The 13,339-nt window shown below is 43.4% G+C and overlaps 1 protein-coding gene and 1 pseudogene across 1 annotated transcript; one reads left to right on the top strand and one right to left on the bottom strand.

The window, feature by feature from the left end:
* The first annotated feature begins 1,504 nt into the window (after positions 1–1,504).
* Positions 1,505–7,509, top strand: LOC101280206 (tripartite motif-containing protein 43-like). Its single transcript, XM_049713834.1, has 6 exons — positions 1,505–1,916; positions 2,679–2,774; positions 4,282–4,512; positions 5,238–5,260; positions 5,788–5,885; positions 7,010–7,509. Exons 1-6 carry the CDS (start codon positions 1,506–1,508, stop codon positions 7,507–7,509), a joined length of 1,359 nt encoding a protein of 452 aa, XP_049569791.1. The 5' UTR covers position 1,505.
* Positions 7,510–10,340: 2,831 nt separating this feature from the next.
* On the bottom strand, positions 10,341–11,429 carry LOC101279964 (MAU2 chromatid cohesion factor homolog; annotated as a pseudogene).
* Between the last annotated feature and the right edge of the window lie 1,910 nt (positions 11,430–13,339).

Genomic DNA, 13,339 nt, shown 5'->3' with positions numbered 1-13,339 from the left:
GTATTTCTGTATTGCCATCTTGTCTTGGCACACATGTTGGAATTAATATGGTGATTAGTTCTAGTTATCTGATTTTGTTCATCTCTTAGTTATTCCTATGCATTACAAAGACTCAGAAAGTGGTTGCCTGATATCTTATCTGTTTGTGTTTGATGCAGAGTCTAAAAATAATGTTTAGGACTATTTGACTTCATGTGCAGTACCTACTACAGTCTACTTTAAAAGTGGAGTGTGCCTCTATACACAGGAGACATAATATTGTACACAAGAGAACTAGGTAATGCATGCAATAATCTGGGAGAAAATATTGTTTTAAAGTGAAGTAAACTTTGTCTCTTCAGAAATGTGGGTTATTCTGACTGAAATTTTAAAGAAACTAAGAAATGATTGGGCAAGAGAAAAGTGACACTTGCATACATACAGAAATATAAGAAAGTTGAGGAACCTCTGTACTTAACTAGTAGAGACAGTAGGACCCAATATTTTAGCAAAATCAGTTTTAAAAAGCATGATTTGTTTTTTGGTGCTGATTATTACCATTACATGCAAACTGCATCTTACCACAAGATGTAAGGGATGCTTGATAACAGTCTTTTTTTTTTTTTTTTTTTGCGGTACGCGGGCCTCTCACTGTTGTGGCCTCTCCTGTTGTGGAGCACAGGCTCCGGACGTGCAGGCTCCGGAAGCGCAGGCTCAGCAGCCATGGCTCACGGGCCCAGCGGCTCCGCGGCATGTGGGATCTTCCCAGACCGGGGCACGAACCTGTGTCCCCTGCATCAGCAGGCGGACTCTCAACCACTGCGCCACCAGGGAAGCCCCTTAATAACAGTTTTAAAGACTGGGAAGATATACCCATTCTCTTTCATTTTTGGTTTGATTGATGAGTGTGGTACAGATAAGACAGGAAGGCAAACTCAACCGATTACTATATCCATGTAAGTTGCTTCTGGTTAGAATAGGATCCAATCTGACAATGTTTAGGTTCCTCTTCATTATCTCTGAATTATTCAGAAAGTGTTTTGCAAAGAATAAAACTGTTTGTGGATCTAGATTCAGAATGAGATAAAAAAGGACATCCAAAGAAAAATGCCTGACAATTATACGAAATAATAAAAATACAAGCTTAGTCAAGTATGCGGCGCTAAATCAATGACTGGCATTGAGCATCATGATTGATTGTTTAGGGCAATCAGGACCCACCACACAGAGCTATAAATTAGATCAAACTCCTCGGCTCATGTTATCTAGAGGAAAATAAGATCTCAACAAACTTGAGGTTCTCCTTTAGGTAGGGAAAGGAGGGCAAGAAGTGTTGGTTTGGCAGCTGAGAAAATTTTCTGCAGCTCTTGAGAGTTCTCTTTGTGTCTCAGTTTTCCATTTCTGTCAAGTGAAAAATACTTCGTAAAGCAGTGTAGTATTCAGTGACAATCTGTGTCTGATATTCCTTGGGCCTTTTTTGTCTTTGGGGTAGAGGAATAAACTCCTGATTTCCTTCCCTCAGAAAAATGGACTCAGACATCCCAGAAGCCTTCCAGAAAGAGCTCACCTGCCTCGTGTGCCTGAATTACCTTCTAGACCCACTCACCATAGGCTGTGGACACAGCTTCTGTAGGTCCTGTCTCTGTCTTTTCTGGGAGCAAGCTGAAGACCCTGCCAGTTGCCCAGTGTGCAGACAACGATCAGAGCAGACAAACCTCAAAACCAATTTTCTTCTGAAGAATCTGGTGTCCATTGCCAGAAAAGCAAATCTCGGGCAATTCCTGAACTCTGAGGAACATATGTGTGGGACCCATAAGGAGACAAAGAAGATCTTCTGTGAAGCCAACAAGAGCTTGCTCTGTTTGGTCTGCTCTCAAAGTCAGGAGCACAGGGCTAACAGACACCATTCCACTGAAGAGGCTGCTGAGGAATGCTGGGTGAGTGATGTCTGTGCGAGCACTTAGAGAGCTGGAGGATGGTACAGCCAAGAGATTAAAAGGATATTACAATCAGGACTTCCCTGGTGGCACAGTGGTTAAGACTCCATGCTCCCAATGAAGGGGACCCAGGTTCAATCCCTGGTCAGCGAACTAGATCCCACATGCATGCCCCAAATAAGAGTGGGCATGCCACAACTAAGGACCCAGTGAGCCACAACTAAGACCTGTCACAACGAAATAAGTAAATTAAATATTTTTTAAAAAAGGATATTATGATCACAATGATGATTAAACCCTCTCTTTACTGAGTGCCAGGTACAGACCTAGGTAGCAATGACAAAGCTATGAAGAAAATGCTGCAGCATACCTGCCTTTATGGAACTTGTATCCAATGGCTGGGTGATAAAGTTAATTGAAATTCTTTGGGTGATACATTATTATGCTCAAGGCTCTATGAAGCCTTCATTTTGAGAAAGAGTCTTTGTCTCTAAAATCTACAAGTGCAAAATTAGCCGTGCTCAGGAAAATCCTGTTCCTTTCCCTAGATCTAAGATTCCCTGATGGTGTGTGGTTCTGTAGTGTGGAATCTTCTAAAACTGATCCATAGCGAGCAAGAATAGGGGAATGTGGTGATCTGTTCCCATCCTTCTAGTCTTCCTCTAGGTCCTGTACCTGACATCCCTGGGTACACTCCATCGTTTGGGGTCTGAATCCTCAATCTATTGGCTTTTCTGGTGTTAAAATTCAATTATTTTACAGGAGAAGCTGGCAAATGAAATGAGATCTTTATGGGAAAAGATCCAAGAAATTGAAAGAAGTTTCAAGAAAAATGGCAGAGGAACTGACCCTTGGATGGTAAGTATGGGAATGTATTTCTCTTTGAAAGAAGTTGAGGCATACATGCTAGAAACTTATCCCCGAATAATTTGAGGTGAAATCATCATGTGCCATGAAATTCTGAGAATGGGTTGAACACCATTTAAAAACATTGTCTATGTACCATTTGAACCCACAAAACCCGCCTCTTGGGTTTTTTAGAATCTAATGGATCAGTAACCACAACAAAAATCCACTAGAAGAATGTGCCACAGGTGCTAAGGTGGAGGCACATGGAGTGATGTGGACGATTCCACGCCCATGATTCGGGATCCCAGGGAAAATTTCTCATGTTTAAGATCAATCCCACGTCTGAAGATCAAGTGGGTGTTTAAAAATCTGTGGGTTATTTCAGGCACAGATTTCTGTAAGTCATACATTCCAGAAAGTAAAGGGCATATCATTGGGAACCACAAGTACTTCAGTCTGATTAGTACATGAGCCCAGGTGATACAAAGGAGACATGAACAGGAATTTAAGGGGTGTGCCTGTCATCGTGAGAAGCGACAGCTCACTAGCTAGAGAGTGATATTAGTTCAAGTAGGAGAAAATGTGACATGTGAAAGAAAAACCTCAGGGAGAAAAGGAACAAGGAGAAAGACAGAGATGGAGAGTAAGAGAGTGAATCCATCAATACTGAGAGGGAATATGCAATGGAATGAGGATGAATGACCTTCCAAACAATATGGGAAGGAGGCTGTGGCCTTAGAGGGAGGACAGAACCTGTTTATAGAAAAAAGGAGGGCAGAAAGAAAGGGCTATGGGCATTGGCACCTGTTTGAGGGCAGTAGGTGAGATTCTTAGGAAGATCTTTCCTGAGGATACTAACCCTGACAGTAAAATGGAACATGGCTGCTCACAGAGAAACTCAGGCTGTGGAGTTTGGGAGGATTGAGATGAGAAACGAATTTACTTATTAACATTGAGATGAGGATATTGCATATGATGTATGAATCACCCATACATTTCAATTGCTTGCATGGGGTCTTTCAGTTTTGAAAGCAGGCATATGAAAGAAATGATCCATGAAAAGATTTTCTCCAGATGTTTCAGGAACTCATGAATTTGATGAAAGTGGTTTGAGGAAAGGGTGGCTTTGGCTCTTGATGTAGTTAAAAACAATGAAAAGGGCTTCCCTGGTGGCGCAGTGGTTGACAGTCCGCCTGCCAATGCAGGAGACGCGGGTTCGTGCCCCGGTCCGGGAGGATCCCACATGCCGCGGAGCGGCTGGGCGCGTGAGCCATGGCCGCTGAGCCTGCGCGTCCGGAGCCTGTGCTCCGCAACGGGAGAGGCCACAGCAGTGAGAGGCCCGCATACCGCAAACAACAACAACAACAACAACAAAAAAAAAAACAATGAAAAATAAGTGAAGGAAAGAGGAATAAATTGATTTCTTAGAAGATACGAATTTGGGATGGATATAGCTTCTTGGGAGAGAACATGAATCAGAGCAATCTAAATGCGGTTGAAATCCATCTCACAACAGTTCTACGTGTATCGATATGGAGACATGATTAGGAAAACTTATCAGATTGTAACTCCATTTCTTCAGGAGGAAGAAAATTACTACTTAGGGAGTATTATAAAAGAAAGCCAAAAGATTTGTAAGCAAATCAGAAAAAGACAAGAGGAAATGAGTGGTAAGAAGACAGACCTCAAAGTAATATACAAAGAGCTCATGAAAATGTCCTATAAACCAGATGTGGAGCTGCTCCAGGTAAGAACTGAGGACTGAAAATATTTTATCTGAAGCTCACACCTTCAATGACCATTAAATGGTACCAGGGGGATATTTATTCATCTCTTGCATCCTAAGGTGGGAGTCTCTCCTAGTTGGAAATATTATAGATGAAATGCAACTCATCCAAACCATGATTGAGCAAGCTTTACAGAATTGTTATTATGAGACTCCCCAGGAATATTCCCTTCTCAAATCTCCTTTTGTAGCTTGCTTCTGTCAAAACCAGAAAGGAACAACTTATGTATTGTCATTCAGTTTTTTGATCTCCAGCTGGGCAATGGGAGAAACTTGTCAAAAGCTCATATATTTCCACCTCCTGTTGGGATATCCTAGGTTTGAGTTGCCTTTTTGGAGGGGCATATTACCCTTTTGGACAAGCCCTAGGAAAGACGAATTTACAGAGAGCTGAGGGTTGCAGCAATGCACAATCACTACCTTTGTCCTTTCTCTCACTCTCTCTCACTCTCTCTCTCTCTCTTGCTCTTTCTCTTTCACCCTCAGGTTTGTTAATTTATGAAGAATTTAGATTCTTTCAACACATCGTGCCAGGATTTTCTTTAGGGAGAAAAAGGAAAACGGATTTTCCAGACTGTTTTCTTGTGGTGGTGATTAGATCTCTTCTGAAGTATTCCCCAAACCAAATCCTGGTTGGCTATTTATGAAGAAGTCAAATCTTATATTTTTAATTTTATTTTTGACAGGAATTGGGAGACAAAGTGAAATGGTAAGTCTAATCTTGTGATGCTGACCAGGGCGCTGTGAAAGAGATCAAGCTGCATTTAACAAAGGGAACACATAACTTACTAGATAATACTACATTGCTTGTGTGTGCATGTGTGGTGCCTGTTTTGCTGAGTATGATTTCCTGTTCCGTTTGAATCAGAACTGAGCATCAGAAGTTTGCTCCTGTGGCTTAGAGAGGTATGTGCTGTACAGCTCAATGCAGAAGTTTCTAAAAGGCCAGTTTTTTTCTGATTTAAATTTCAAAATCATAAACACACTGAAGTGCAAGGACTAGTACTTCCCAGGCATTAGGTGAGAGAGGCAAGTATCTCCGAGAAATGGGGGTGAAATCAGGTCGTGAATTAAAGTGAGAAAAAATTTCCTAAGAACGGCATGATCCCATCCCATGATTGTGGAGAGAAGGATTTTGATAAGAGAGTTGAGCTGAAGGATGCTGACTTTTTCTTAAAGGCTGTGGTTAAGAAGTCCTGGCCGGCAGAAAGTTTAACCGCATCTTCCTCCTTACAGGAGCGAGTCAGCACAGCTGCACATGCCTCAGCCTCTGCTGCCAGAACTCCGTGCACGACCCATCACTGGGCTGATGGACTGGCTCAACCGCTTCCGAGGTGAGTGTCACCCCATCGGTGTGTCCACCCTGCAAGGTCCTTCAATAATGTTTCCACAGACAATCTTTCCCTCTTCATCTCTCACCTTGTATAGAACAGCCTGCAAATAGGCATGTATAGACATGTGCAGTCACAGGGTCATTAAAATCCTTACAAAATACACACAGGCTGGTGCAGGGATAGATGTGATTCAGGCCTTATAAATTACTTATAAATCTGATAAATAATTTTTATAATGAAAAAAAGGACATGATCCAAAAATGGCTCCTTGAGCCCTAGAAATAGCATCACATACAATGTCAGTTGTTCACTGAATTCTAGAAAACGGGTTATTAATCCAGGACATTCCAATTTCAGGGTCTAAGTGCAGTTACTTAGAGGTCAAAAGCATTTTTGCTTGAAAGTTTCTTGGCAATTGAATGTATGATGTGTTTTTTTCCATTGATATAATCAGAAAATATATATAAGCTACAAAAATTAGATGCAGAGACCAGGATTTGTGAACAACAAGGAAGCAAATCGGTGGTTGATGAGCCATATAGAGCTTCATGATCAACCTAACTCTGGAGGGTAACGTAGCAGGAAGTGGAAGACTAGGCCTCACGTTGGAACCACATATCAAAGGCGGAAATTCCTACAAGGAAACCACTTTTAAGAAGCCATCCTTAGGCTTTGTTTCTGCAGTGTCCATTTGCTAACTTAACTGAGATGCTAGAATGATCACCAGTTCTCTACTCTACAATGTATTTTCTTTTCCCTGAGCAGTGGTAGTGGAGGTGGAGGTGAGTTATATTGTCATGGTCTTGGAGGTGATCAGTGCCTGGTGTTCAGTCTTTTAGATGTCAGGAAAAGTACCCAGCCAGAAGTAGCCATGACCTCCCTATCCTGTATAATCTCTGAATTTTTAGAAAGTGTTTTCCAGGCTAACTAGTTATCTGTTTCCTCAGCAGATATCCTGGCAACATTTGAATCCAATGTTTCCAGTTAGAACTGCACTGCTAATAACCTTAAGGTTTTTTTTTTTTTTTCTCCCAGTGAGACCCTAAGTGGACCCTCTTCTCTCATAGACATAATTTTATTTTTAACATTGATTTTGACTGGAGTATTCTCTCATCTCTCCACAGTAACAATTTCATTCCATAATGAAGTAAGCAGACAGCACATCAGGCTGTTTGATGATGCAAGAAGTTTGAAGTATGAGCGTGACAGCCTCTATGTGTCTTTGGATGGCAGAACATCGCAGTATTTTGCTGCATGGGGATCCCGGGGCTTCACCTCTGACAAACAGTACTGGCAGGTGGATGTGGATGGCTCTTGGGACTGTGCTGTAGGCATCTGTAAGGATTCCTGGACAAGGAAGGATGACGGCATACTGAAAGAATGCAACAGGGACAACTTTCTCCTTGTGTGTGTGAAGGAGGGTCATCATTACCGTCTCTGGACCACCATCCCGAACACTCCTCTGTACACAGAGAAACCTCAGGGCAGGGTTGGCGTGTTCCTTGATTTTGACAGTGGGAGTATGGGTTTTGTGGACGTTGCCAGGCGCTCCCTCCTTTGGAGGTACAAGGATGGCCTGTTCACTTTCCCTGTCAGGCCTTTCATTTGCACTGGCCACACGTGAGGAGGGCTAAGTCAGGACCCGGACTGGATGCTCAGGACTCCTTCTCTGAGGGAACCCTTCTCAGCTGCAGCAAATCAAGGTTACTTCATTGTGTTTAGGCTCTTTCTACTGTAATGGAACCTCCTTTTACTGCTATTTGTTATAAAGATAGTGTCAAATGCAAACTTTTGTTGGTGTCTTCCATCTTCCTGACAATAAAAGCTTGCCTTACAGACATTTGTCTGGAATATGTGACGTGGCTGTTCACCTGTGTTGTGAGCTTGCTCAACTCACCAAAGTGTGGGCGTGTGCTTCCCACTTCCTGATACCAGTACAGGAACCCAGGGCTTACACAGCATGGACAGACCTGGTCACCAACCAGACCCACGTCAGCCCCCAACTTTCTCCTCCTTCCTCATGATCTACTCTGTCCTACACATCAATTCACCCTCAGGGTGAAAACTGATTTGACAGAGAAATCTCCACTGGCCCTGGAGACGGGGATAAGTCTTCTTTTCTTAGAGAACCCAGAATTTGCAGGTCCCTTACTTTTACAATAATATAAGGGAAAAGACCTAAAGAATGGAAGTGCCTCATGAGGGGCACTGAACAAATCTTTGCCTGAATAAATTAATAAATAGGCAAAACAATTATCTTATTGGAAAGGAGCTTTGCAATGAACGTTAGGGACTAGAATCTAAAAGTTTAAAGTTTCAGGATTTGAAGGTGGATGTCAAAAACTGATTAGATTACACACATTGAGCTTGAGCCCAATTGATTTTTAATTATCTTGGAAAAGTGCATCTGTGTGTTGGAGGCTCTGTTAGTGTAGATACTAGAAGTGTGAGGGTGATTGTGTGTATTGCAATCAAGGTGGTCTTACATTACTGTTTTATATTATTTTAATTTAACTTAGGATCATCACCTAGGCCACGAAGGATGAGATGGTAGGACAGGGAACATTGTCTGTTCCCATTTTACCATCATACAATAGAGCATTGGTTTTTGATTTAAATGTTGCTGTCCCACACTGAATTGTATATTCACCATTGTAATTCCACCACTAAATATACTTTCTGAATATATTATGATAAGTTTTTCAATACTGGTTAATTAAATTTACTATCTAGCATACGTTATAAACCTTACTAGATCCTAGGGCTTCCCTGGTGGCGCAGTGGTTGAGAGTCCACCTGCTGATAAAGGGGACACGGGTTCGTGCCCTGGTCCGGGAAGATCCCACATGCCGTAGAGCGGCTGGGCCCATCAGCCATGGCCGCTGAGCCTGCGTGTCCGGAGCCTGTGCTTGGCAATGGGAAAGGCTACAACAGTGAGAGGCCCGCGTACTGCAGAAAAAGAAAAAAACAAAAAAACAACAACTTACTGCATCCTAGTAGCAAGAGCTTCCTGTATTATCTGACATTTGAAATAAAAACAATCATGTCTTTGGCACTAATTTTACAGATTTCATGTTGAGCAAGGAAGCAAATTGTATAATTTGCAACACGGTTTTCCAAATACGTTCAACATTTCAGCCAAGGATCGAACCTGCATCCCCTGAGTTGGAAGAAGGATTCTTAACCACTGGACCACCAGGGAGGTCCCTATTTTATTTTTTGATGGTTCCCGAAAGTTATTTTACTTTGAATATACAGGAAAAGAGATCCACAAATGAGAAGCTATGTTCTATGGCTATGTCTTTTAAACAATGTTTTGCATTTACAAAAATTTTTTTCTCTTGATTAAAAGCACCAGCTGAAGATACAGGCTGCTAAAAATATAAGACAGTGGGCTTCCCTGGTGGCGCAATATTTGAGAGTCCGCCTGCCAATGCAGGGGACTCGGGTTCGTGCCCCGGTCCGGGAAGATCCCACATGCCGTGGAGTGGCTGGGCCTGTGAGCCACGGCTGCTGAGCCTGTGTGTCTGGAGCCTGTGCTCCACAACGGGAATGGCCACAACAGTGAGAGGCCCGGGTACCACACACACACACACACAAAATATATATATATATATACATATATATATATATAAATAAAACGTTACAAACCCATTAAAAGTATGCCAAACATGCTTATTAAAAACCCTTTAAGGAAACAAAGACAATACAACCAACAAATTTACCCACTGAGTCCAGTGGCCCTTTCTGATTTCCCTGCTGGCGTTCCCAATAACTGGAACTGGGAGTGCTTACCCCAGTGGGAGGACCCTGGCCTCACCCACGGGCAGCTGTGAGGACCCAACAGGGGAAGGCAGCTATGCGTCTGTGAGGGAACCTGGCACCCCTGGACCTGCGCCCCCAGAACCTTAGACCCTGAGGGCCCCACTGCCGATAGGACGAAGTGGGAGGCGCACACGAGGGGTCTGACCAGCTTTCAATAATTTACCTGCCAACAGGAATCTTTCTGCTACCCCCTCACACCCCTGTGTGCTTAAAGTTTGGAGTTTTATTTATCTGTTTTTTGTAAACACTTAGCTGTATGACACTAGCTGTAATGTCTCCCTGGGGCCTCCCTTGCTGGCTGTCTTAAGTTCTTATGATTGAGAAACTGTGAGGCTCTGAATTTGGACTCACAGGAAGGTACTTACAACAGCTTTATGTAATGGAAAGATGCTGCAGTGAAGGGGAGGGTCAAAGCCCGCACACACACATGCATGCACGTACACACGGGTTGGCTTCCATAAAGCTAGAGTGGAATATTAAATATCAAGTACTGAATTTTTAACTGTACACTTAAGAACTTATCCTTAACTTTACATATAGATAACAGAGTGGTCACTAAACGCACCTTAACATCAGGACAGACGGTAAGTTTTGAGGTTCTTATTTCAACTGTTCTATGTACAAAATGCCCTAGAAGCAAAGAAAGGCTTCAAGAAATATGCAGAGACAAACATGATGTAAAGTGCGACTGGCCTCCTCATAGCGTCCCTGGAAGACGAAGAGCCTAAGCACTTGGAAAGCTGCCGTTAGCAGGCAGTGCGAGCTGACAGGGAAGCTGTGGTCTGCACTGATCCTCTCCGACAAACTGAATAGTACCTCTTGGTGTCTACGTCCTTCCCTTATATACACACTCACCAGGTTGGTCACCATGAAGGCCCACAGCTCCTGGTGACTGGTGAGCCGCAAAGCTGTGGTGAACTGGGCTTTAGCATTGTCCATGCAGTTGACAGAGACACAATACAAGCCCGGCAGTGTATGCTGAGTGGTTGGAGCAGAGCCAGGGGGGTTGCTGGCACAGCTGACAGACCTGGGACACCTCCTGCATGCAGTGGCCTTATGTCCTGTCACGAGCCTGCACGTGATGATGTGCTCAAGCAGGATTACTTGGAAGGAGGACAGGATGGGGCTGCAGTAGAGCACCTGGAGCTTCTCCAGCTACATGAGGGCCTTGTCTCTGGACTTCTGCACTTTCTCTAAGTAGCCGGCTTGCATGGAGTGCATCACAGGCACCAGGTAGACAAGCAAGCACATGTGCTCCTCGGGCAGCCAGTGGAAGAGGTTGGCGTGGTTGCTGGGCACTATCTTCTCATGTGCAGTATGGAGATGGTGTGGATGCACTGCGGCAGCTGCTTCAGGCACCGCTTCACGCTCTTTACCTGCCCGGTACTCAGGTAGTGGGTAACCTGGAGCACCAGGTAGAAGACAGACAGAGACTCCTTCTGGATAGGATTCCCATGCCAGTTCTCAACTATCTGTCCACAGAGAGTCAGCAATGGGTGGACTTCCTGCAACTTACACTCCACCAGCTGCAGCATCCCTTTGCTGAGCAGGACCAGTGGCTGTGTGTACTCAGATCCCACCACCCGGAGGGTTCTCGGCCTCCACACTCAGGAGGTCGCAGGCTGATACCAAGTCCTCTTGGTCCTTGGGCCTCTTTTGTCTTGGGGGAAGAGGAATAAACTCCTGATTTCCCTCCCTTAGAAAAATGGACTCAGACATCCCAGAAGCCTTCCAGAAAGAGCTCACCTGCCTCGTGTGCCTGAATTACCTTCTAGACCCACTCACCATAGGCTGTGGACACAGCTTCTGTAGGTCCTGTCTCTGTCTTCTCTTGGAGCAAGCTGAAGACCCTGCCAGTTGCCCAGTGTGCAGACAACGATCAGAGCAGACAAACCTCAAAACCAATTTTCTTCTGAAGAATCTGGTGTCCATTGTCAGAAAAGCAAATCTCGGGCAATTCCTGAACTCTAAGGAACATACGTGTGGGACCCATAAGGAGACAAAGAAGATCTTCTGTGAAGCCAACAAGAGCTTGCTCTGTTTGGTCTGCTCTCAAAGTCAGGAGCACAGGGCTCACAGACACCATTCCACTGCAGAGGCTGCTGAGGAATGCTGGGTGAGTGATGTCTGTGCGAGCACTTAGAGAGCTGGAGGATGGTACAGCCAAGAGATTAAAAGGATATTACAATCAGGACTTCCCTGGTGGCACAGTGGTTAAGACTCCATGCTCCCAATGAAGGGGGCCCAGCTTTGATCCCTGGTCAGGGAACTAGGTCCCACACGCATGCCCCAAATAAGAGTGGGCATGCCACAACTAAGGACCCAGCGAGCCACAACTAAGACCTGTCACAACAAAATAAGTAAATTAAATATCTTTTAAAAAAGGATATTACGATCATAATGATGATTAAACCCTCTCTTTACTGAGTGCCAGGTACAGACTTAGGTAGCAGTGACAAAGCTATGAAGAAAATGCTGCAGCATACCTGCCTTTATGGAACTTGTATCCAATGGCTGGGTGATAAAGTTAATTGAAATTCTTTGGGTGATACATTATTATGCTCAAGGCTCTATAAAGCCTTCATTTTGAGAAAGAGTCTTTGTCTCTAAAATCTATAAGTGCAAAAAGTGTTTTCCATTGGATACAGGTTTCCTGACTCTGGACAAAGAAGGAAGATGCAGTACATTGGAATCAGCAGGCAGCGAGCATCACTACATCCAAATTCTGCTGCAAGATGCCAAGCTACCTGAAAATTAGCCATGCTCAATAAAATCCTGTTCCTTTCCCTAGATCTATGATTTCCTGATGGTATGGTTCTGTAGTGTGGAATCTTCTAAAACTGATCCATAGTGACGAAGAATAGGGGAATGTGGTGATCTGTTCCGGTCCTTCTAGTCTTCCTCTAGGTCCTGTACCTGACCTCGTTCCCACCTCAGGATCTCCACCTACCCCACCCTATTTACCCTTCAAGTCTGTCTTCAAATGCCACTCCCTTACACTAGCCTAAGTTTATACTTCATTTTATATTCCTTTAATATACTCCCTTTTTTCCCCTTTCATACACTGACCTGAATTTTAACTACAATTCCTGGAGCATTTATTCAGTTCCTTGCTCCCTGACTATAGCCTTCATAAGGGTAGGCATGATGTCTGTCTTGTTCATGGCTACTCCTCAGTACCTAAAACAAGTGTTAATAAATAAGCAACAAAATAATCAAGGAATGTATTCAGATGTACTAGTCACAGTATTAAAAATATGTTTACAGATTGAAAGGCAGAAAGTCTCAAATCACAGTGACAAAATTCCAAGTCAAAATATTGTTTGCTAGTAGATATGAATTTAATCATCTAGAGTGATTTCAGGGAATCCCATATAAATCTTAGACTGACAACATTTTATTTTCATTCTTAGCTTTCCATTTATCCCTGCCTGTTCTTTCCTGTTACTGGCTAATTAAAAGTCTTACTATTCATCTATATTAAGATTTTCTAGTTCAGGGCTTCTTCAACATCAGAACAATTGACAGTTGGGACTGTTTTTTTCTTTCTTGTAGGTCTGCCTTGTAGGATGTTTAGCAGAATCCTTGGTCTCTACCCTTGAAATATCAATGGTAACTTCCAATTGTGA

This window comes from Orcinus orca, chromosome 8 (genome assembly GCF_937001465.1).
Source record: "Orcinus orca chromosome 8, mOrcOrc1.1, whole genome shotgun sequence".
Taxonomy (NCBI): domain Eukaryota; kingdom Metazoa; phylum Chordata; class Mammalia; order Artiodactyla; family Delphinidae; genus Orcinus; species Orcinus orca.
The sequence above is the reverse complement of the archived record's forward strand: the minus strand, read 5'-3'. Positions and strand labels throughout refer to the sequence as shown.